General features: G+C 39.2%; 1 protein-coding gene across 2 annotated transcripts in view; it reads left to right on the forward strand.

The window, feature by feature from the left end:
* Positions 1-12383: 12383 nt before the first annotated feature.
* The window catches only part of LOC115060977 (E3 ubiquitin-protein ligase HECW1), a 57708-nt gene continuing 43975 nt past the window's right edge, over positions 12384-26116 (forward strand). For both annotated transcript variants that reach the window (XR_003842303.1, XM_029529172.1), the window contains exons 1-4: positions 12384-12460; positions 21618-21939; positions 22099-22206; positions 25170-25264. Coding sequence is in view for 1 of the 2 variants with exons in the window: in XM_029529172.1 (XP_029385032.1) it covers positions 12431-12460; positions 21618-21939; positions 22099-22206; positions 25170-25264 (555 nt within the window). In the remaining variant the exon portion in view is untranslated. The remainder of the gene's footprint in view (positions 12461-21617; positions 21940-22098; positions 22207-25169; positions 25265-26116) is intronic.

Below are 26116 nucleotides of genomic sequence, written 5' to 3' on the forward strand. Positions count from 1 at the left end.
GTAGTTTTCTCCTTGACTAAGAGGCCAGTTCTGACCGAATATGAATGATAAATGGAACCCCAGTGCTCTGGCATATGGTGTTTTTTCCCCCGTGGTCTACTGCTAGTTGTTCGCCTGTGATCTGTCCATTTTTATTTTTTTTTTATCACAGAAACATGTAGGGTAACTACTGTGTTATCCCTCCTTGCCTGCTGGCAAAAACAAGCTGCTTATGTGTATTATAGCCCCATACCACATTCCCTCTCTGCATCCCTCCCATGTGGAACTCTCTGACTCCTTTTGAGCCAGACAAAGTACAGACTGAGTGAAGCAAAGTGGGAAGAGGTTGCTATTTTCGTGGTACTTTGGAAACAGTTAGCTAAGTTTTCACAGGGGGGTAAGGTGAGGTGATTCCAGCCACTGCTGCCTCCGTTACTGCTCCATCGTCTGCAAAGGAAACACACCTCCACACAAATATTTACAGATAACTTATTGATGCCTACCAAATTGAAATTAAAGTATGTGTGCCCTGCATTTGACTGTTGGCTGTTATGGCTGACAGAATTTCTGATCAGCAGACACGCATCTGAAATTTAGAAAATTCATTCATCATTTCATATTAGCTTATTCAAAGTTGGACATTAGATCTCTTAAAAGCTGACATTCTGTGAAATTGTTAAGAAAAACCGTAGGATCATTTAAGGGTGCAGAATATATATATTGCTTGTTTGTTTTTGGCACATTGAAAAAAAAAAAAAAAGATTTAACTGCATTTTTTTCCAAGGGGGCGTTTGTAAGCTGTTATTGGGAACAGATGGGAGCAAGATATAACATGCAGGATAGACCAGCCAGCTGGAAGTCAAACCAGGGGTTTGCTGCTCAGAACATTTGTATCCATATCTGCCATCAGGTCACTCATATTCTTCTGTTCTGTTTTACCTAGATTGTTATTACAATAGACAAATAACTTTCACTAATCATCACTAATTCAGCTGTGAGGGCCAGTTTTTATTCATTTTGTTTTGCTTGAAAGACTTTTTGCTGTATTTGGTGTGGGTTGAGTGTCACCCTTTAAAACTCATGCCCCACAGTGTGCTTCGGATCACCTGGGCTTGCTTTGTCGAGGTTTTTGACTTGTGGGGAATTTATCTGCATGTAATGCAAACAAAATGCAATTTGGTTTGACGACTCTGCGCTGCAGTGAAACAAAATAGATTTCAGTGTGGAAGAGCGAGCCTGTCAGCAACATCTTGTCACATAGTGTCATTTAATTCACGTTCGAAGGTCAGTATTTCTGAGGTTCACATTAGAAATTATTTAAACTTAGATCAGCCCAAAAACGGTCCGGTGCCTTCTGCTAAAGCTGTGCAGCTGCTCAGAAGCTGAGCTCAGCAACACTTCTTGGCAGGTATTAATTAATAGATACTCACTGATGGAGTGTGTGGATAAAGGGTACTCTCAACAATTCCCATGTGCAACAACAAAGCAGTCACTTTTTACTGTGCTATCGTTTGTCCCGGTAGAACTAATCCTTTTTTATAGTATGTGTACTTTATAGTGATAATAAGTCGTGTGCTTGTGAAGCCACTACCAGCTGAGTTGAAAAAGAAAATTCAACTTCACATGTCCTATCAGTCCATCTGCATCAGCAGCTCATCAGTCTGCTCTGCAAACTGTATTAGCATCATGATGTAACCCCTCTGCAACTAACTGTGCAAACTGGGTCATCAAACAGAAAATCTTTACACGTATTCAGTTTGTATCTGCACACCTTGCCACCTGGAAAGGAACAGTACACTAACATAAGACGCACTGCCTACTCCAAATCAGTGCCCTGTGTTTCAAAGAGTCGCTTTCATTGTCATTGTGTTCATATCCCGTGGTCCCTCTGCAGCAGAGCTGAATATACTACTGATTGGACATTCCTCAGAGGATCTGCTCCTGAGTTATCCTCAAAGGGTGAATGTAACAGCGACAGGACAATGGACAGCTGGCAACAAGACACAACTCTTAATTCGGCAACTTGGGCAATGCCCCTTTTGTAAGGAGCTCACATCTCAAAGACACTGTAACAAGAGCAGAGCTTCTCCAGCACAGGCAGCAGGAACTTCCTCTAGTCCTGTAGTCCTGTACGATTGTCCTCTTGAATCGATATTTGAGATTGACTTTAAAATGTAGGACAGCTGATTTGTATGGCGTTTTTTTTTTTTTTTGTTTTGTCTTTGTTTTTTTTTGACATCTTTTTGTGTAGTTACTCGTTGAAGATAATAGTTTATAAGGGTAAATGTCCTTATAGGCATGAAACTGTTGTATTCAACTTAACATGAAAAGTTCACATCTATCTTGTAACTCAGCAATAGTACTACTACTGTTAAATATAAATAGGATATCAGTAGAAAATACAGGTGTATTGCTGACAACAGTGCAAGATAAAATAAGGCCTTATGGACTTATGGACCACTTACTGGGCTTTTGTGAGCTTTCAATCACACTGGGGTACTGATGTAGATCATGGCTTATGGTCATATGAGATTTGCAATAGTGGCACTAATAATTCAAGGACAGCATGAGTTAAAAGTTAATATCAAAGCAGAAAGCTTCTGACACAAAGGCTCTGACATTAGCCTTGTAGATGTATTCAGATAAAGTCCTATAAATAGCAGCCAGTGAGAGATCCTCATAAGGAAGACATAGATAGAGCTGGCCCTGTTATTTTACATTGCCTTTAAATATTTCAAGACAGAAGCTGTTGAGAAATGAGTCACCCACAAGCTTTTGTTTTATGATGATTGCGTCAATGTTATCCAAGTAACATAAACAAAACAAAATGTGCATGTATGTTGTATAATAGCTGTCGAAAAGAGGTTATTATTTTTATTATAATTTTTTTTATTATTATTTTTTTCAAATGTGAATATCACAATCTGGCCCTACGTTGTGCAGCTACACCAAACTGCAGCAGTGAGCCTAAGCAAAATCTGCAGGGAGCAGGAATCACGCTAACAGGCTAAACAAGCAATTGTTAATGTTTTGATAATGAGCAAATCTGGCGAGCCTTGACACATTCAGTTGGCCTCTTCGGCTTGATTTGGCATATAGGATGCAAGTCAAGTCAAGTAAGTTCTCTGGCCTCAGCTGTTACCGACTACCTGCTCAGAAAAACATCTGCACGTTGTAGGCCAACCTCATAAGGAGGTTGAGGCGTAGTGGCAAGGGTGGAAGTAGGAGTATTAATAAAGGTCACAGGTCACACTAGCACCGCAGCAGTGGTAGTCATAATAGTTGCAAATAAAAACAGTAATAATAGCAGCGGATTGATACAGATTTGGGCGGCAGTAAAACCGGCAACAGCTACGGCAGCAGTTGTATGTGAGGTGACGCCACTAGTGATAGGACTCATAGTGACATAACAGCAATGCCATCAGGATGTACCAATACCAGAGCGTAACAGCAGTAACGGCATCAGCAGTCGCATTAACACGATGAGCAGATACAGTAGGAGATTTGGTCTCAGTGGCAGCGGCTGTGGGAGAAGCTACAGCAGTGCTGGTTCTCGGCTATTTCAAAAGATCAAAAAAAAAAAAAAAAACCAACAAAACAAAACAGTGTTTTGAGCCTTCAAAAGATGTTTTCAGTGGCAAGCCTGTTTGATTGTGTCACCTTCACTGTAACGCAGGATTGCAGAAGGAACACGACAAAAAACAGAGGAGAGATAGAGGCAAAGCTGGTGGCACTAGATGGGTCTTTTTTTCTTTTTCTTTTTCTTTTTTTTCATTGCAGCAGATGCGGAGGCTTGCAGCCGTCGGCCAGTACAGACAAGGCGAACCAATACTGCGACTTGTCACACACAGACACACAAAACATCACACACAGAGAGACAAACACGCACATACACACACTTCATTCCTATGTAAATACGACATTGTGCACTGGTGTGGGAGAGGGAGTTAGATCGAGCCACATGATGTTACAGAGAGTACAGAGCAAGCCTTTTCAATACTTTGAAAACACTGTGGAGGGGGTGAAAAAAAAAAAAAAACTGCAGCAGATCAGCTGCGGAGAATGACCACACTGCCCTCTAGTACTAGGAGAAGGTATGACACTGCAAACACTGCAGAGGATTCCATCCCTCCTACTCAGTCACCATAACAAGTGGTTTCTCTCTGTGACACTATTTTATCTGCTTTGTTTCTCTCTATTTTCAGTCTTATCTTCTATGGGGTTTGCGGAGAGGCTGATTCTTTCCCTGAATGAGATTTGATGATAGAGACTTGTCTGTATCTAAACCATAGAAGTGTATGTTTGTATCTACTTAACTTGTGGCTTTATTTGAGCGATGTGACTATATAAATATGATACATACATGTAATGAAACAGACATCAACCCTTTGTCACCTACAGTGAAATATTTGGTTTTCCATTCATTTCATCAAGTGTTTCCTTTAATGCCACTCAGCATTTATTTATACCTTGGACATAGCTCAGTGACTGTCACCCTTCTCTACAAGGACAAAATAAGTGACACTATTCAGTATTTTTTGTATCAACAGTGAATAAAAAATTGCTGTGTAGTGGCAAAATGTCAAATGCCCCAACCCACATCCTGGTCCCCTTCATAATTATTAGTGGTTCCATCCATCCATCTTCTACCGCTTTTCCGTTTCTGGGTTGGGGGGGGGGGTTATGAGTGGTTTATTCAGCAAAATATCAACCTACCTGGCTGAATTCATGAGGAATGATTAAATTGCTCCAGATAATTGCTAACACAACTTCTCTGTTAACTGATGGCTTGGCGCATGTAGAGTGATTTGTCAAGATGAAAATAAAAAAAATAGGCAAACTAAAAATGGAAGCAGAACTTTGAGATTCTGTACCAGAAGAAAATCTTTTGTATCATTTGTAGCCACTACAATCTTTATATTTAAGTATGAGATATCTTTTGTCTAGTGTTTAATGTTTTTAAAAAATCAATTTGTTTTCCAATAAAGCCTGGACATTTGAGGGTTGGTCTCCAGAGCATTATGAACCAGGCCAGCTTACACTGAAACAAGTACTTGTGCTGCTGCCCCCTTGTAGTTTTATTCATGGCACTGTGTTCGGTTCCAGCACTGTATAATGGCTCCAGACTAACTTTAATAAGATTACGAAGGTTTATATGTAAAAGCAGCAGCTGCAGTGGAGGGCAATCTGTCTTAGAACATGAAAGTAAACCCGAGGAATGCACTTCATTTTTCACGAGATGGGAGAAATGCAGAAGAAGAGCTTGAACTGAGTTACAGCAGCTAGTGGAGCGGAAGCGTGGCTCCAAATAAAATGAGGAGTTCATCTCTCATGTTTTTCGATATGTCTGTCCTGTAATTTAAGAAAATTTGTGTGTGGGGCAGGAGTCTAGTAACATGCACAAGTAAGTCAGACAATAGCTTGGACTGAAGGCAGGGTTGGGGTATTAGTTGTTGTTTGTTTTTTTTTTTTTTCTTGTTTGGTTGGTTGGTTGTTTACCTGAAAGCACACACTTTTTTTTTTTACTTTTGAAAACCTTTCCAAATAAATCAGAAGTTATTGACCTTAAAAGATAGCATTTTTTTTTTTCTTTTCACGTTCTGGTTTAATACTACTCCTAAATGCCCTTTAATGCACCCACAAAACTGTCTGGAAAACCAGCTCGCTAACAAGGAGCAGAGAATGCGTTTTAATTACTCTCCACAGTGCCTTGCATCGCCATCCCAAAAGTAAAATACACTGACAATAGTGTCAATGTAAAGGTAAACAAGCTGGGGTTTGGCTGCTTTATCTGCAGTCTAATTATAATATTGATAATAATAATTTTGTAATTAAAACCCAAAAAACATCCACATTCTTCACATCAAGGGTCTTCTGTATCTCGTCATCTTAATTTTCATTCATTAACTCATGATGAATTGCTAATAATTAAGATGAAAAGTTTCTAATAAGACCACATAGAAATTATGCTAAAAAAACATGCACACAAAAAGTCAGCAATATCGTCAATCGCAATATTGTCATGTGATAAAAAAATTGCAGATAGTATATGCATCAACACATCAGTACTATGTTTCACTATGTTTCACAAGTGGTTATAATGCTCTGATGCAAAATGTGCTGCAGTATTACTCAACAGTATGTAATACAATGTACAATTTCTCTCCCTGCCCTGGACCCGAAGAAAATTACATGACTTCCAGCTACAGTAAAGTTTAACAGCAGAAAATTATAATACCAAACATCATGGCAAATGGCCATTGAAAGGCCCTCTGGAAAGCACTTCTGCTGGAGTAGATGTGTGAAGCAGGTTGAGAGAAAAGTGGCTACAGCAAATAATTATCCCACTTTATCACAGTGTGGCTACCTCTTAGATTCAACTTTGGTTTCATGAATTTTGTGATTAATGGTCAAATATATCCGAACGCTTCTGGTTGTCTGCAGGACATGTTTAACATTTTGTGATCTGATTCCACAAAATGTATGCTATAACAATTATTGGCAGGAATGATGGCAGTGATGAACCTTATGTGAACCTTATGTCTCTCCTGACCATGTGAAACTTTAGGATGTTTTTTGTAGAAAAACTGTACCATTTTGGTTCTAAAGCACTAAGGAAAAAGCAAAGGAAGTTGAGGGCTTTCATACATTATGACATGAGCCAGACAGGCTTTAATACGTGTGTAACAGGTGTCTTATTAGCTGAACAAATTAAGTTTCCTGCTCTATGCCCGCATGCGGAGTCATTCTTTGGATTTGCTAAAGATTGACAGACCATTAGAGTGAAATGTATGTGTTGAAAGTTGGTAAGTAAAGTGCATGTCCCACGGAACAGCACAACATCATTGACATATGTAATTGTGCCAATGGAATTGTTAGATAGCAGTTGCCTTATTTAAACATCCGGCACATAGAGTGAAATATATGCATTGTTTTGGAGCAGTGTTTTCATTCTACCGTATAATGTAAGCTGTTTGGTCCCGAGCAGGTGGTGCAGAGTTGGCTTCAAGAGCTTCTCCTCTGAACAGTTACCTGTTGCCGCTGGACACATGGTTGATGAGAGCAGTGAGTACAAAACAGTAAAGCAGTAAAGCAGGTTGGCCACAAAACCAAAATAGCTTAAAAATCCATCAAGCGAAAAGAGGACAGAGCTGATGAGAACTGATGAAAGATTTGTCCTTGTGACTGATTATTGTAAAAATTTGATTAAAGATTCTATTTGATTTGAAAGGGAAACGGGGCACATCCAACTTAGTTTCTCCCCTGCAAAAATTACAAAAGTAGCATGATTGATATATCGCAGATTCTGTATCAATGCAAATATTACGTGTTTAAGTGGGACTTTTGCCATCCTAAAGCTGTGTTTTAGGATGTGTTGTCTTGTGTGAAGAACAGCAGTGTGTAGCAGTAGTGGGCGTAAGTGTGTAGTTACAGGACATCACAAAAAAAGTAATCTTGTCTCCCTCCTCCCTCTCCCTCCTCCTCCTCCTCCTTCTTCTTCTCATGTCTCAGTCAGTGGAGAGATGAATAGGTAGCTGTTGCTCCTTGTACTTCAATGAATCAACCTTAATGGAGAGGAGCTGACAGAAGGACCAGGAAAATGAAACCAAGAACTGGAAGTAGGAGGAGGTGGTGGAGGAGGAGGAGGAGGAGGAGGTGGTATCAGTGTAAGCCAAGGGAAGAGAACAATGGATAAAGGCAGTGAGTGAGAGGAAGTGGAGAGGAATGAAAGGGAATAGAGGATAATATGAGGGGGTGGAGTGACAGGGAGACGGGGAGATATCAGGGGACCGCAAGTGCAGCCAACCCATGAAGATGTAAATGTTGGTTACTCATTTACATTCATTGTGGCAATTTCTGTCTCGCCCACTCTCTCCTATCCTACACTCTCCCATTCCCTCATCCTCGAAAAGCACAGGCAGAATATAAACCGAGTCATTGCACAGTGATTCCATATATGTAATATTTGTGAGGCATACTAACAAAGTTCATCTTAAATACTGTCTTTGTCAAAGCACTGCTGGTTTGTTTACAGCTCACGGCTTAATGAATTCTGTCTTTTGGATCAGGGGAGGTGTGGTCAGCTGTTGGTGAAATACAGAGGTATTAACTAGTTCTGTCCAGTAGATGACACCAGAGGAACAGTCCACTTACTCTGATGTATGCAGGGAATGATTACAGTGATAAATCATCCACTACAGTTGGCCTGAAACCATGCTTATCCAATCTTTTTTATAATACAATAGTCATTTCTAATACATCCTGCATGAGCGGAGATCTGTTCTAAGCAATTTTCCGTTCATATACCATTTTTATTTAAATATTTGAATAGCCTTTATAGGCCTGAAGAGGCAATGTTGTATTGTATTAAACTATAATAAACTAACTTTGAAGAAAACCTGATCTAAACTAATTCCCTCATGTGCACTTCAGAAGTTGAGAACAAGTGATTTAGAAAATATATGCTCAGGGCCAACTCCGGTGAATTCCCCAACCGACAACTCATTATTTTTAAACATGCCATAATATATGGAGATGTTAACAAACTGTAGGCAACAAAAATATAATAAATAACTTTAAATATCTAAACATTTTGTAAGCCACTGTATACAAAGAAGTGGCTCAGCTCTACTACAATATTTATGACATTCACAAGGAAGGAATAAAAAAACTACTAAAATAGAACCAGACATATATACCTTGAATGTAATGTTGTGGGAGTCTAATGGATTTAATCATGATTAAATTTAGGACAACAACTTCAGCAAGCCACTACTCCAATTTAATGTTGAACTGCTTCTACTTAGTATATCAGTTTGCGAGTTTAAGCCAAAAATGTGTTTAATGGGGTCACATTTCACATGACTCTTGGTTACCATATTCTAATTAATTCATCCATGAGTCCAAGTGAACGTTGACAAAATTAATGACATTCCCTCAGAGTGGATTTAGGATGCCAAAGGCATATTTTCCTCGGTCGCCATGGCTTGACTTCTCACTTCTAACCAACCAAAAGTTGAATTTGAAGAATATGCATCAAGATATTTCTAATATGTCACATTAAAAAAAAAAAAAAAGGGACACACATATGTGCGGATGGACAATCCAAAAATATAATTCCTCTGGCTCAGGCACTCACCAATCAGAAAACACAAAACCCCCAAATACTACAGTATATCCATTTCTAAATTCAGAAAAATCATAACCACATTGTCAAATACTTGCACGAGATAAATAGGGTGACGAGTTATTACTGTAGACCAAATCAATAAATAGCTTAAGTCACACAGATGTTTTGATCATTACACATAATTTTGAATGTTGATGCAGAGATCCCAAATTTTTAAAAAGTGGCATTTACATGTTATTTGTCTTTTTAGTATAGCAGGTTCAGCTGCTCAAAATGCTAAATGCACTGCAAACTATATCCATTGCAAGTTGTTCAAATACTTGGCATAATTCATCAGCTCATCATTCATTCACGTATGACATGTTTTCATGCCACCAGACTGAAACAGGATCAACTCCTCCTCTGTCTATCAAAGCAAAACCCAGGCAGGTTGTCAGCTGTCAGCCCCTATCAGATGATGCAATGATAGATTTGGTGTCTGCACCCTCACCCCACTCAGAATCACACTTTACAGAAGAATCTGTCACGGGAGATTGAGTAATGCTTTGAAAATAACCTAAAAGAGTTATACCTGCAGCACTTTTTTGCATTTCAGTCTGTGACTCTAGCAAGTTCTATGATTGTCTCAATTTATCCCATGTGGCTCTTTAATCAATTTGCCATTGTAAGTAAATAAAGCACATATGTTTGTGATTAAAACATTACAGAGTGTGATTGAATGGATGAAAGGGACTGTTGGATGTGCCAGACAGTTCAAGGCCCAACACCATGTTTACTTTTCTCTAACCTCCTTTGATTGCAGTGTTTGGAGGCCATGGAGACCGAAGCCCATCCATTTCCAAGCAGACAGACATTTTAACCATGACATCTTTATTATCATGGCACTGTTTTCACCTTCAGTGAAGATCCGTTTGAGCAACAATCATCTCTCAGTGGACTTTTTACGGCGTAAGTTATTTCAACTCATCTGAAGTTTTTACCTTCGAACTAAACCTTACTCCCTGTCATTCTGTTTTCTCTGTTTTGTATTGTCCTCACCTTATTCACGGTGAACATCTGTCAAGCATTTGTTCCTCAATAGAAGGCACAAAAACAGATTATAAAATGATTGCTTTTTTTGTATCATGTGTTTTTAACAGCAGCTGGTTTCCATTCAGTTTCGATACATAATGAAAATTGGGTTTTTCTTTTTATTTGTCCTGAGGCATTAGTGTTCATGCTACACAGCATACAATGTTAACTGTTAACTGACGAAAATAATACCAAATTTCATTTGGTTTCATAAAATCTTTCATAGCGAGTGCTTCTCTAAGACAGATTTACCGCTTCCTTTTTTCTTGACTTGAGTAAATTTACAGTGAGTTCAAGGTCCCTGCATCACTTTTCATCTGGTCAAGATGTTTCCATTAAATATGTTGCAACAGATGGCGCTGTAGTTTACTCAGAATTACAGCTGCTTGATCTTCTTCTGGGGTTGTTTAGCCCACAGCCCATTGCTTATTGCGCTGCATGCTGGGACCCTCTCTGCCACCATACGACCATTCAAAGATATTTGTCTTTTTGCTTCTTTGTGATCATATCCGAGTTTGGGATTCTTTGTGAGTGCATTGTGCACAGCTATTATTATATTTCTCTGTCCCATACATCTTCAGTATCTCTACAACCACATATCATTCCTGTATGACAATCATATGCACTTCTTATTTCATCATAGTTGTTGCAAATTTAGGATAAAAGAATTGGATATTTGGCTCTACTAGACCACCACTAATCACACAAAAAAGTTGTTTTTGGTATTAATTATGATGTAATGAATGCCTGAAAACAGTTTTTGAGTTTGTGATTTGAAAATTTTATGAAAAATTTTATACATGAATAAACACTGAACATATATAAAAAAGGATAGCCATCAAAACAAATTAGATGTGACCTCAGTTCTACGTAATAATATATTATTACAATTTCATCCTGCTGCCTTTCACAATAATTTATTCAGTTGGAAGTCATGTTATTTCATGTCACAAGATTTTTGTAAGAAATATTTCCATTAGGGCGGCACAGCGGCATAGTGGTTAGCGTGATTGCCCCACAACAAAAAGGTCACGGGTTTGGTTCCAGGGCCTGGGGCCTTTTTGTGCAGAGTTTGCATGTTCTCTCCGTGCTTGCGTGGGTTCCCTCTGGTTTCCTTCCACCATCCAAAGACATCATGTTTGGGTTAACTGGTGACTCTCAATTGTCCATAGGCCTGAGTGTGAGTCTGAGTAGTTGTTGGTCTCTGTCTGTCTCTGTCTGTTTCTGTGTGTTGGCACTGTGATGGACTGTCGACTTGTCAAGGGTGTACCCCGCCCTCATCCAATGTGATCTGGGATTGACTCCAGCACCCCCTGTGACCTAGAAATGGATAAGCGGTGGAAGATGAATGAATGAATATTTCCTTTATTTTTGACATGAAAATTTTAGAGAACAGTATTTCATTTACAGTTAACTGTATTCTTTAAGATAAGATAAGATAAAATAAATAAAATAATAAAGCTCCATGTAAACAATAAGATAGATACAAATATTGCACTATCCCTGAATATAAGTCTTACTGGGGGTTAAAATTGTGTTGAGAGAAAACAGCCAGAACTTAAAGCCATCACCCATGTAGGCTGAAATAAGAACTAAGAACCAGTAATAGGACAAAAGTAATAAAAAATAATAAAGGCTAGTTAGAGTTGAGACACCACCATCAATAAATAAAAAAAGGCGAGGGGGCGGGGCTGCGTTGGTGGGTGGAGGAGGGTGAGGAGAGGACGCGAGGAGAGAGGCGCGTTCTCTGATTGGCTGGAGGACTCTGGTACCCAGCTGCGTCAAGCCCGACAGATTGTTCTCGACTATGACCAGAAGAGGAGCTTTCAAAATAAAAGCGCACTTCCAATTGCTATCGCCTAATCTGATCAGATTAGAGAGAGACACTATCTCAACCAAATCACGTTTTCACACTTTGTAGGAATATTATCTATGTTATTTTACCCACAAAAAATATCCACATAAAACAACAAATTAAAAAAAACGCAGACGTCTCAGTTTTGTCCAGGCCGGAAGCAGTCGGTTTAATCCAGTCTAGCTGGACTGTGGTCCAGAAAAAGAGGAAAGGATGGGACTGGCGCTCCTCTCCGCCTCTCTCTCATGCTTCGTCGGCCTTTGATTCGCTCCGCCGTTTGTTTGTGTCCCTTCTCACCCTTCTCTCTCTTTACCCGTCGAAATGGAGCCCCGTGGAAATTAGCAGGGAGGGGGTTCCACCTCTTCGACTCCTCGCCCCCGTCACCTTTAGGGAGAATGATCCACCGGCAGGTTATTTTATCCCAGGTAGGTCGCCCTCCATTGCCGCTGTGTAGCGTAACGTTAGGTGATGTAGCCAGTTTCCCATCCGTCTCCAGCAGCGGCCCAGCGCTCCGGAGACCCGAAAATGTGTCATTACCCTCGGACCGGAGGAGACATAGGGGCCACGGGCTTAAAGCACATTTCAAGACGTCGAGATGAAACGACAAAAGAACATATCTTTCTGGTTTCTCTCTCTCTCTCTCTCGTCTGTTATCTGGCATCGCCAAGCAGCAGCTATGTGGCTTATGTTTTAACAGCCAGCTTAATTTTGTCACCACTGCTAGCTGCAGCATCCCCACAAGTTGGCATTACATCAAGTAAAAAAAAAAAAAAGAAACAATAATAAATCAAAAAGAAGCTGAGATTGGGTTATCACGAGCTGTGGGACGTGTGCAGAATGAAATAACGAGTGCGAGTGTGAGAAAAGCTTGAGTCATCTTCCATGTAAACACGACATGTTTCCTGGTGAGCAAATGCAGCTCCAGATGAATTCATTTTCTTAATGGTGTTTGGCGTGATGTGTTTGTTCGCCCTAATTGGGATCTACTGGGCTCTAAATACAGGAGGAGGCTTCCCCTTTCGCTCTTTGTGCGGGGACTCCCATCCTCAAAATCCTCTTAAATACTGGAGCAACACATGACCCGCATTTTCCTTTTGTTTTCCTCTGTGTCCTGGTACCAGGAGAGTGATTGAAGTCTTCGTACTTTCAGTCGTGAATCAAGGAATTAGTTTCATGAGAACAGATGCTGTCCTAAATGGAACACATTTATTTTCCAAAGTGCAGCAAGCTTTTTAAATATACATTTTGCAGACTTTGGGCTAGATAATTTCAGTGATGATTGTCATATTGCCAGGCTGGTGAGGAATTTATGTCTCCAGGATAACCACAACAATATCGAATGGTTTCCTTCTAGCTCCTTCTAACACAAATATGCACATCTTCTCCACATTGGTTCAGCTATGCATAACATTAGCCAACGCAGGCAGAGGAATTGTGACTTCAGTTTTTGTGGGTGTAAAGTTGGTCTTGCTTATGAAGCCACTTTAGTGCATCATGCCCTGCAGGGCTTGGCAGAAGTCCCTGAGGTGAACTCGGCTAGCCTTTGAAGACTAGTATTCTCTGGCAACACTGAAGGGGTTGTACCAGTGCATCTGTAGTTATTCAACTTGTATGTATTCTTGTCAGTATGCAAGCTGCCATTTATCTCTCACAACAGTGGCTAACCTTTGAAATTGTTAAAATTGTAAATAATGTTACCTGGACATCTCTCTTTTTCTTTTTAAATCTTCTGTCCTGCAACAACATGTTGTGCTGGTGCGCTTCGAAAATGAAAAAGTGCAGCGATCTGACATTGACAAGGACTGCTTTCTTTGTGTGACTCATCTTCTTTTATAGAGGATACAGCTCTGTGATGTTTTACCACATTGGCCCTGAACAGACAGATGTAGACTCAACAGTAGATTCTTTTAACTGTATTATTCACAGAATTTGTATGGTGATCCCTGGCAGACTTCTTTACACGCAACGTTCACCAGAGCTCAAACTGTGCTGTAAACCTGCCACTTTTGGATTAATTTATTAGCGACAAGGCCACTAATGATTATTTTCATTATTGAAGCCGCATGTGTCAATAAAATATTTAGTGAAAGGAATGTTTAAAAAAAATAAAAAACAAAATGCCCAACAGTGCCCAGCTGCACAAGCACAGTTATGTTTTTTTTTTAAATTACAAGAATTAATGGGTTAGAGTTTGCTGACTAATTAAGTTCAGTTTTATCTCCTAACTCAAACTGGGCTTAAGATCAAGATAGTTTATATAACAGGATTACAGCCATGTCTTTTACACAGGGTCCAGTGTTGTGATACTGAGGGGATAAATGATAGGATAATTGCCTCTGTGAATTTACTGGTTATTTCTTTTCTGCCAATTCATAATACCCTGATATTTAAACATTTAGCTGTTCAACCAGTTCTATGTTCGTCTTCATAAACATGTATGGACCTAAAAAAGCTGACATTTAAAAGTATAACTCATTGACTTGTTATTTTCTATTTTTTTCTGCATAGTGATTGTTGACCAGTAAAACTTAATGTCCGGTAATGGATATATTTAGCTGATTGATTCATACGACGATCAAAAGAAAAGAAAATTGACAAACCAAAATAAGTAAACCAGGAATGAAAATCCAAATTAGTTGCATTCCAATGATGAAATGTTGTTTGAAGTGAAATTTCTCCCAAGACTCATTCCTGTAAAAATATTGAAGGGAGTGATGATGCTGAAGAAGCAGAGATAAGTACTCTGAAAAGCTGCAGGCTGTATTCATCACAGTGTGCTGTATATAGAACTTTATTGATTTACAGTATGATATATAGCAGTGACTCTGAGGCAGAGAGACGGTTTTAAGTTGGAGGATTTGGATGCAGTGTAACTCGTATTAACTGGTCTTTGTGATAACCAGACTTTGGATATTAGTTACTGTGAACTATAGAGATTTGATTAAATCGATCTTAGATGTACTGAGTTAGGCCTGGGTTTTTTTGAATGTCCTTTTAATATAGGAAACCATGATATTGTGTGGGGGGGAAAAAAGTTGTAGTTTGAAAGCTTTGTGTGTCTCAAGAGGGGTGTGGAGTTAGAGAGACATGAGCTCAGCAGCCTTCTGTAGCCCACTCCTCTCCTCCTGTGCTTAAGGCCAGCGGCTACATTAGCCAGTATCGGCATAACAGACATCCATCTCTGATCCAAGTGTTGCTGATTGAGCTGATAACTGGTGTTATTCTCTTACACAAGTCAAGCATGGCAGAATCAGTCCAGTGAGAGGGGAAGCGGTTTATAATGCCCAACTGTAAATCTATTTCCGTACTTTTTTCCACCCAGAAAAACATAATATTCATACAGGCATGATACCAAGAAATCCTGTTCAGCTCATATAGACTATTAAAGTAACAATGGACGACTATTGCATTCACACCAGTGTTAATAAGAGTGGTGGCAGTCAAAGTCCAATCAGCCACCTCCGAGTGTGATGCACACACTGAATGACAGTTTGTTTCATTTTATGATGTGCATGCCAGTTGCGTGGCTGTAAGACAGTTTGAATGAACAAAACAATTATGAAAATGATGATGATATTTGGCTTAGTGCTGCGCTGAAAATGACCATTCTCACAGTCGTGTTAGTGCTCAAATATTAGTGTAAATAATTATAGGTATTTACAAGCCAAAATACGACAGTAATGGCAATTTATATTAGATGTTATCACATTATACACCTTCATCACCACTATAATCCCTGTGTTTTTTCTGTGGAGTCCTCCACAGGCTATTTAAAGGACATTTTTAGTTCCGGTATGTGTTTAGCTACAGCCAGATCATCAGCATGTGGTTTGTTCCTCTATCCTATTGGAGTATGTAATGAACATAACAGCCTCTGTAGAGACCAATAGCAGGGTTTAGACTGTTAGTTTTACTGAAAACAGCTGAAAACTGAATGAACACACAGGAGCGGATTTAATGGTAACAGGAAAAAATAGTTCCAGTTTTAACTCTGAAAACCTGGAGCTGATTAATTGAGTGGCATCTTATTTCACACTGATTGGATTGTGAAAGATTCGTGTCAAACTGCTCACTGTTGAAGAAAATCACTTGAGTCTTTCTTCAAGATTTGCTGTAGTGGCAGATGCATATTGGTTTTCCAGAATACGGTGAGCTGACTGACACAGAGCAGGTCTGAGGCAGTCGACTGACCCAGAGCATTGGTTTAGTGATTGGAGGAAAAAATGTAAACTACACAGAGAAATGGGGTGCACACCAGGGGGAAAGGTTGTTCACACTGTGGTACAAGGGGTATTCACACCAAAGGGAGGAAGGACTCATCCGGAGATCACGTGAACAGTTAATCTACCAAAACATATTAGCCGCCTCTGTGGCTAACATAATGCTACCATGGAGAAATACATTTATTGAGAGTGGATACCATTGAAATGCAATGGTATCCACAATGGTGGTTTGCATACATGCAATCTATATAATACTAATGGAAGGTGGGTTTTTTTTTTTTTTTGTTTGTTTGTTTTTTCACGTCAGATGACTGGAACTATTTTTCGATACAGCGACAGTTTACTCGCCTCTGTAAGGAACCTCTGCCGGGAATTCACATTGCCGTAGCAGCTGCTGCTTAGTTGTAAACAATGACGTCGCCTAGCCTTAGACTCCCACCTCCTCTGCTATGGACCAGCTGGTCCGCTGGTAAAAATTGATTGCAAGGAGTGCTAACTCAGAGAGATGGCTTATTCTAACCAAGCCAGAGGTGTCTGCACAAAACCAGGCTGTGAGGGACAGATGTTTGATGACCATTAGAAGACAAGAGGTGCATTTGTGCAGATGCTCATTGTATTTATTTTCCTAAATCCTATCTATCTTCCATGAATTGAGTTTCATGTTGCACTGGAGGCAATATGTCTGGCTTAGATACCCTCTAGAACTGACCCATAAATAAACTAGTTGAAATGTAGTGTTTGATCTCAGTATAAAGACCTGCATTTGAATGAGACAAGGCAATTTTTTACTACAACATGGCAAGGTGCATGATAAACAGGAATAAACAACACTTAAGACAAAGACTTAATTGTAACCCTGTACTGGTTTCCTTGATCACAACTGAGTGCCAGAGGCTGCAGTGGATAAGAGATACACGTGAGGAGAAAGGCCGTGCCACTGTTATAAGTGGGTTATTTGAACAGAAGCTTCGCCCAAACATCAGTGCCATCAGCAGTTGTAGAAACGTGGCTCGTCCTTAACAACTCCAGAGCTGAATTGAAGATCGCGACCTTTTTAAGTTTTTATTTTCAGTATCACAGATTAAATAATCTATTACATACAGCTATGAAAACAAAAACAATGGCATGCTGTGGTTAAACAGTTGTTTATAGATGCAACTTTCTAGAGCTGTCCGGGCAGCCAGTTAATACTACAAAGAAAGATTATTTAGTATTATCCTGTAGAATCATGAAAAATGAATCTTTAACACAGACGCAGGTGTGGTGAAATCTTTGTCTTGAAACAAATCTCCACAGAAAGTGCATATCAGTTTCCATGTGAGGTGGAAAGTAGAGCAGTCGCAAAGACAAGACACAAAGAGTGTGGACAGCAATAATTAGATCATTACTATGGTTACTTGTCCTGAGGTGAGCAATAAGCTGAAGGAGGAAGACTACAATAATGGAAGTCTTTACTGAGCCATGGCACTGGATCATCTCAGTCCCAGCAGAGGCTTTCCAGTCTCTCCTTACTCTTTGCTCTTCATGCGTACTGGATTCATAATCATGTTGTCTTTAATGCAATTTTATTGGTTAGTTCTGCAATTGTCAGATCAACTGGGGAGATGTCCCTTCAGATTACAATATATATGTGCTATGTAGCCATGACAACATACTAATATCCTTGTATATGACTAATGAGGACTGAGAGTTGTTATTGCATGTGAGGAGAGCCCTCATAGGTGGTCCATGGTCTGAATTTGGATCCAGCTGCTTCCCTATGCAGATCTGGATGTAGTTCATAAATGATTGAACATTATTACATTTAGTCACCATCATAGTCCATCGCACAGTCTAAATGTGTCATGCATTGAGAAGCAGTTTTTAGGTTAATATGTTGAATTTGTTATCAAGCTTTTGTTTATTATTGGCAGTTACTAAGCTATGTCATAACTGATGGTACTTTCAAGTATCAACATGAATGGGGACTGATATATATATATATATATATATACAAGCAGCATATTACCTTGAATGCAGGTTTTAATGACGTTATAAGAAAAATATTGCACATAGAAGGAGATATTACAACATATAATATTATTAAATATCAACCCAATAGCATCCATAATTATTTGACAGTTCTGCTGTATGAGGCACCCCTTCATAGTTCCTAGTATAGCAACTTTAAGTTAAGTAAAAGCTAATGATCAGTGTGGTATTGATGAACACAGTGAGTGCATCCCCTGTAGAGCCATACAATATCACAACATTTTAAAGTGAAGGAAACTCCATCATATTCCTGTTAATCTTTTTCTTCCCTTGCAGGCTCTCCTCTCTGCTGCAGCAATGCAAATCATATGACCATCCAACTGATGCACGTTAAAACATGATGAGATGCTGTTTTTTTGTTGCTGTGTTCAATATGTTTTACGTTGAACATCATCAGATGCTGATGTTGTGTCTGTCCATTGTCTTATCTCGTATCTCTGTCCTCCATGTCTTTGTGCGGAGTGCTCAGTGTTCTGCCTCTCTGTTTCCTCTTGTCTGTCCATCTGTGCTCGTTCTCAATTATTCATATTTTTATCTAACAAAGATAAGGTATGAAAGTATGATGACACTGTTTTCCCCTTCTAACAAGAGTGCGCGCAAATGCCATACTTGACTTTCACCTGCTGCATTCACTGCCTCTGCTTTTTGTTCTGTGGTTTGTAACACACCACCCTTCTCCTCCCACTTCCCTTAGGTTTTGGTCTGCTTTGGGTTGACTGGTCATTATGCTGATGCAGCTCTGTAGTTTCAAGGTCAGTGCCCCCCCCTCCCACAATCACCCACCACCTTCTCATTTCCTGCTTACCACCATCAAAAACCCAGTTTGTCTTTCAGATTAGAACATGATGGGATTTTGATATCTCGCTTCATCAATATTATGTCTCAGAGTAACCGTTTTCATACATGCTTATTTATTCACTATCATCAAGTACATATGAGTTCATACCAAAATCTAATCTGTTTTTAACAAGACAAGTATTTGCCTGAACAATTTAAAAAGTAATATACTAGTATAACCCATGACTAAATCCATAAGGTTGTTTGCTTCTCATTAATGTTTATACCACATAGTGACACAAGCAGGCACATAATAATAGTGTTGTGCGTGTGGATAACCTTTCTCCATCACCAACTGCACGCACCCAGCGCTTCAGCATTTAGACCGATCCGTCAAGGCTGGCTGAGTTGTGCCCTGAAGCTCCTTTTTAACTGGAACACTCTCTGATCTGATCAGAGATGCCACAATGGAAAACTCTCCCACTTATATGTGGTCTAGGTGGTAACGGTGCTGCATCTTGTAGCGATCACAGCATCCAAGCTGAACAGACTCTTCATCTCTGAGTGGAACAGGCGACACCTTCACAGCTACACCTTTACACCATGTTTACAGATTTGAAGAGGTTCAACATTGATAGAGTTTCTATTTCAGCATCTGAATCTGAGCCAATATGAATATTTTGTAGTGACAACGACCACAAGAAATACATTAACTACTACTGTAGTAAGAATTAATCGCTATTTAATATCAATATCACAGTTATTTTCAAGGCTATTAATTTGTGATGTTATTATATTGGTATAATGGTGTTTTACCTTATGGGTGTTCCTGCTATTTTATCCTCTATGGACATATGGACTAAAAAAATTCTCTGGCACAGCTTCAATAAAATAAAAAACACTACATCAATAAAAACTAACCCCTCAAATGGCGGAGTATTTTGCATGGCTGCGAATAGCGTAAGTGTTTGTGTTGTTTTGGCCAACTATATTATTGTACTCTATTTCAGGATTTATTTTTATTTATATGGCATTGTGCAACATTGTGTTGGAATTTGGCCCTCAAAATTACAATTCCCAAGATTTTACACCTGTGTACGTGACATGAATTGAACTGACGTTTCATTTCAATTGCACTGAATAAATCAAAGCAGCAAACCAGTGTCAAGTGGTAAAGAAAACCAAAAAAAGACTACCTGTTTACATTCCCGCCAAACAAACGATGGCCTGGAATTATTCATCAGCTTTAAAAAAACGTGGACTGCAGCAGCTATCAATGTTGCCCCGGATTTAAATGTCTGAATTTTGTCAAATGATAACCTGGCATCTATTTTCAGCACCATTCCCAGTACAGGTTTTCATTGTTTATGTTTCCTGTCCAGCATTCCACTCTGAAACAACAGGGAATATAGAATATACAGTGGCTTATATAATGCTTCTGTATATTCTCCAAATCCAGTATAATTCAGGAAAAAAAAACAAATTGGTTTGTTTGAGACCGCCACCATGTCAGCCTCTGGTGTTGTGAATCTCGTCCCAATTTAACAGAACCGTCTCTGTCAGCCTCAAGACAAACTGGCGTATACCTGACAAACATCAATAGGTGGAAATGTGTCCACTGCACTACTGTCTCAGTGTTTTATTGAAATCAGTGACTTGTTCAAGTAATTTTAAGGTTTATGTTCATAAAATAACAATTATTAACTGTCCAAATAAAATAAATGTTCTGTACCAGGTGACATCACTGATTCAGCAATGTGTAAGCAGCATTTCATTTTTTCTGAGCTTTAACAAAATGAAATGTTTAACATTGATTTGACAATATTTCTCTAACATCTTTATAATGACTGAGAAACAAACTAGCTAGAAATACGGCTGACTATACCCTTTTATCAGAGTTGTATTTGTCCCTCATTGCTTTATATTTATTTCTACTTTCTTTATTTCTAATGTATCCTGTGGTGAAACAGCATGTAGCTTCTCAACAATGCGCTCATTTTCACCTAAAGCAGAGACATAGTTTGAAGTTATAGGAACAGTGTGTCTCTGTAGTTTGTTTGGATTTTGACATTACCACCTTTAACTTGACACAGAAATACTAACCTTAGTAAACTTAGCTACTTTTAGTAAACCTTGTGGTTTAAGAAAAGGTCCTAGCGATCTATTGTGATCACAAATAGTAACATGATTTTATCTGAGCTGCAGAATGGAGGATATGTGAATCCTCACAGCAACACAGCATGAGTGGCATCCTGGCTTAGCAGTGATTTAGCAGCTTTCTTTTCAAATGGTAGTCACTGTTAAAAGGCAAGCTGTTAAATCAATTAGATTCACACACTGGGCCTGTGTGCTTCTTAGCCACCAAGTGAGAGGAGTCAAACACAACATTGGGCATTAGTCAGCTCCAGCCGCTTTTAGGTGGAAAGTCGTATGGATTAAAGAAGAAATTGTTTTCTCATCAGATTTCATCTCGCCAAAAAAAAAAAAAAAGAAGAATGAAATTCTTTTACTTTGTTCAGCTAAAAGCTTGTAATGGACTATTTCTTTACAGAACTTGTACCAGAATCGGTTCCTGGGTCTGGCAGCAATGGCCTCACCAACCCGCAACAGCCAGACCCGTCAGCGCTGTAAGGATGCGGTTCGTCACAGCTATGGTCCTGATTCCTACGCTGTCAATGGTCTGAACCAGGAGGCCTTCATGCTGGGACTGTCGCGGTCTACCAGTGACACTGATCTGGTCTCCCCAGATGCCCGCTCCACTCTCACCATTAGCTCATCCCATTACACTATAGGTCAGTCTGAAGACCTTGTCATCACCTGGGACATTAAGGAGGAAGTGGATGCTGGAGACTGGATTGGGATGTATCATGTCGGTAAGTGAGCTATGATACAGTAGCACTGAATACTTGAGTTTGATTGACAGAAGATAAATTTACATGGGGGCGTCTGCATCCTCCCATTCCAAGACAATATAGCTATATTAATTATATTCAGCAACTGTGTGGTTTCATCAGATTCATCTGTATTTCCAGATGAGGCTTTGTCTGAAAACTTTCTGGACTATAAGAACCGAGGCATCAACGGTTCTCACAAGGGACAGATCGTTTGGAAAATTGACTCCAGCTCCCACTTCAATGACTGTGAGTACTATAAAACTCTCCTTTGCTCTTTTTTTTTAAGGAGAAAACAATTTTCCCTGAGGGCAATCAGTTTCTCATTAAAATCAGCTCAAGTTGAGGTGCTCCATTAACCAACTGTATTGTACAGTTAAATCATTTTTGTTTCTTGCTCCAAGTCATATTTCTGTTTGGAATTCTGCATTTTCGGTCGGGCTCTCCCCCTCACATGCAGTCTGCCACGTCAGTTTAGGCAGAAAAGCCAAAATCAAACCATCTCTGCACCATTAGTAAAATTTCAAGGCCCTGAAATTAGGACGTATTCTACAGCTCTGCTGCAAACAGTTGAAGAAAGCTAAAATAGAGTGTAGTTTGGTCAGGTTTGCACTGACTTGACCAGTGCCGTTGACAAATAATAACCTGGTGACTTGAACTCGACAGATATTTTCCTGAGGAAATGGTGAAGACCAAAACGGACCTTAAAAATAATGAATATTGGACTGACAGAAACATTCTGCAGTCAGTCAGTCAGACATTATTTACAAAGCCCTTTCAATTAAATGAAAAACACAAATAGCAAGAACTAAGGAAATGTTATCTTGAATCTCATAAATTTGCTTTTAGTTAACACCAAAAACTGGAAAGCCAGGAAAAACACAGTGAGAAAGATAAAAACAATACATTGCTTAATCAGAGGAAATTTATTAAAGTGAAGTGAAATCCAAAAAAAAAAAAAAAAAAAAAAAAATAGATAATCACAGTCACATGAAATGAATGACAATGTTGCTTAAATTCTGAATCCATAAATAGGACTGCTTGCTAACACACTGCCCATAATAATTTTATACGGCGATAACTTGTCAGTGTTGAGTCACAGCTGGTTGATTGTAACACTGATTTTGGCTCACAGCTCTGAAACAGATACACACGCTTTTCACTGCACCAAAGAGATCAGATGTAAAGAATGTAAACAGCCTGCAATCCTATATTAGTGGTAATTACAGACCCACTAACAATTTCTTCAAATCTTGACATCATTTATCAAGATTAGGTAGTTTCCAGTTGTCTTTAAGCCTATGTGTCATCACAGTGGTGTTTTTACAGTATATTCTGTCTCAAACAGCAACTTGGGTTGAGCTTTTAAGTTGGGATATTGCTGCCACCGCATGTGAGTTACCGGTGCAAGCTCTCAGTAACAGGTTTTCTTGCCGAAGCACATCGTTTGAGGGAAGCAGAGAGCAAATAGGTGCAGGCTGACAGTCACAAATGATGCACAATTGCTGCATTTAGGGGCGGGGGGGATTGAATGAGTGAGACTGGCTGCACAAATGAAACACGGTAGATTTATCAGCACAGAGTCACCCAGGTGTTTCCACTTAGGGAAAAGAACCTTCCTGTCACAGCTGGAGAAGGCTGTTTTAGCTGTTGTGTTCGACTAGTCCAAGCACTACTCATGGTTAGGAGCTTTAAAGTATCACTGGCGGTAAAAAATGGCTTAGATGTTTATTTATTTATTTATTCTGTGATGTTTCAGTTGTGATTGTTTCCATTTGCAACAACAATTTTGTATTTTTTAATGGCTGTAAGAAATATGTTAATTACATAAAAATAGGAAGCACATACTTGAATGCAGTTAACAATGAAATGAAAAGACATATATAACCACAGGAGATGTTTAGTTCTATTCATTTAGCTTAGACTCACAGGATGCTGTCTTGACCATTTAAATACCCCATTTTTTCAAAACTGAAGACAAACATAAAATTTGGTGGAATATGGTTCTTGCCTCCCCAGAATGAATAAGACGGGTTTGTTCAGTTACTTGACTACTGATAGAATCACTTGTGTTTAATTGTGAGAGTAGCTTCATGTTTTATGTCTTTCTAGCTTATTCTATCGTCTGTTCATGTAATACCAACCAATTCTCCTTTCTGTGGTTGACACCACAATTTTGATTTAGAAACACATAAATCCAAAAATCCGAAAACCTAAAAATTCCTTAATTGCTAAGAAGGTTGTATAATGTTTGTAATATCTAAACTTTAGAGTACATAAAGCATTATCCTACTATCTAAAGGGGATCTTGAACATACTGAGTTGTTGTTTGCTATAATTATAATATCAGATCTCATATCCAGATATCCAGTCTGGATATGGGGTACATTAGTTTATCATTTTGTTTCCTTGATCTTGGTCTGAGTAGGGAGTGTTTTCTCCCGGCTTTATGACCTTATTAAACAAAGACTGCAACTATTTAAGGCTATGCAAATACAAATCATTAGCTATAATTTAGCTTTTCCATGTTACTCTCCAGTCCGGAAGCTCATTTGTGCACAGAACATTCAGCCAGTTTCTGTGCTTCTTCTTGTCAAACCATCAGAGATTGTTCAAATGTGGCCAAACAAGCAGAAAAATAGAGTTCTACTATGACCTCAATCTGTTTGTGTGTCCAAAGCATTTTTTTTTTTTTGGCGAAACTTCCCCTATTTTCCCCACTGTGGAAGTCCCAGAAATGGTAAACGTCATCAAACAGCTGTTGTTGTTATATAATATCTCATCAATATAAGTTTGAAAAACTGAAAACAGCTTTTGTGATATGATACTGCCACCATTGGGAAATGATAATGTATAAATTAAAAGATTTATTTCAGATTTTTGATTTAACCCCTTCACCTAATTTAACACAAACATTTGTGCTGGTCAAATAGAGAGCTAGTGAGACGGACAAACAGGCGCATGGCTGTTTATTAACCACACCTGTATTAGTAGAGCTGTGTATAATAATGTTGCAGTGATCAATCACATGGTGGAAACAGCAAGTGGTAAGTCATCTGTAACACTGAAAAAGAGTCATGCTTTAACAGTCCAGGTTCAAAACAGTTCAGAGTTACGTTTAATTTTGGTGCAAGGAAACTAATACTCCATTAATTTTCTTCCCTTTCTAATGTGTGTGTGTGTGTGTGTGTGTGTGTGTGTTTCCTCCTCAGCTGAAACACAGGTCTGCTTCAGATATTACCATGGTGTTACTGGAGCACTGAGGGCCACAACTCCAACCGTGACCATCAAGAAGGGTCCTGCACCTGTGAGTCTCATCACACCTGATAGATTTCTTTTGACATCTGCAGCTGTCTGGGTTTTGTGTATCACTGGGAAAGACATTCATCTCCAGTAAGCGTTCAAACATAACATATTTCGCATGTAGTGGCTAAGTCCAACCGCAGCTACCATCTGTTCACTCAACTGTGATTGTTTAGATGCCTCCTTGGAGTAATGATGTTCAGTCTGTACCTGTATCCTTCGTCTGTGTTGCCCCAGTACATAGCAGAAGGCTCAATTCTTAGTGCAGCAGCCCATGGACACATTTTGACAAGAGGGTCAAAACTGAAGCACAGGAATTCATGATATTGTCTTAATAGGAATATTAAACATAGCCTTATTGAGCATACCCTAATTTGCAATGATACACAAAGTAAAGTCCTTGGACAAAGATGGATGAGTGGACAGCTGCATTTTCTGAGGCAGTGGACAAAAATCCATCTTTCAGAGCATCTTCAACCCAAACTGGAGCCTAAATATGAATGCAATCTCTCTGCATTCTCTCTGCTCTTTCTGTCTTCCCTTTCTCGTTGTTGTCTGCTGTCCCTTTAACTTCTCCCTCCCTTCTCTCTATCGCCGTCCATCTGCCCTACTCGTGTGAATTTAGCATTTTATGCTAGCTCTTATCCAGATGAAAAAATAAAACACTCTGTCGTGTCAGTACGTGAGTTCATCTTGCATTGAGGTCCTGGCAAGTAGGAACATACATCAGCATGTTAGATGAAACCAGAATCCCTACTTGGGGGGGTTTTGTGAAGAAGTGTTGTAGTTTTAATCACCTACACTAAAAGGACATTAATAGATATTTGTAAATAGTTCTATATTTTACCTACTAAAC

Source organism: Echeneis naucrates, chromosome 20, assembly GCF_900963305.1.
Source record: "Echeneis naucrates chromosome 20, fEcheNa1.1, whole genome shotgun sequence".
Lineage (NCBI taxonomy): Eukaryota > Metazoa > Chordata > Actinopteri > Carangiformes > Echeneidae > Echeneis > Echeneis naucrates.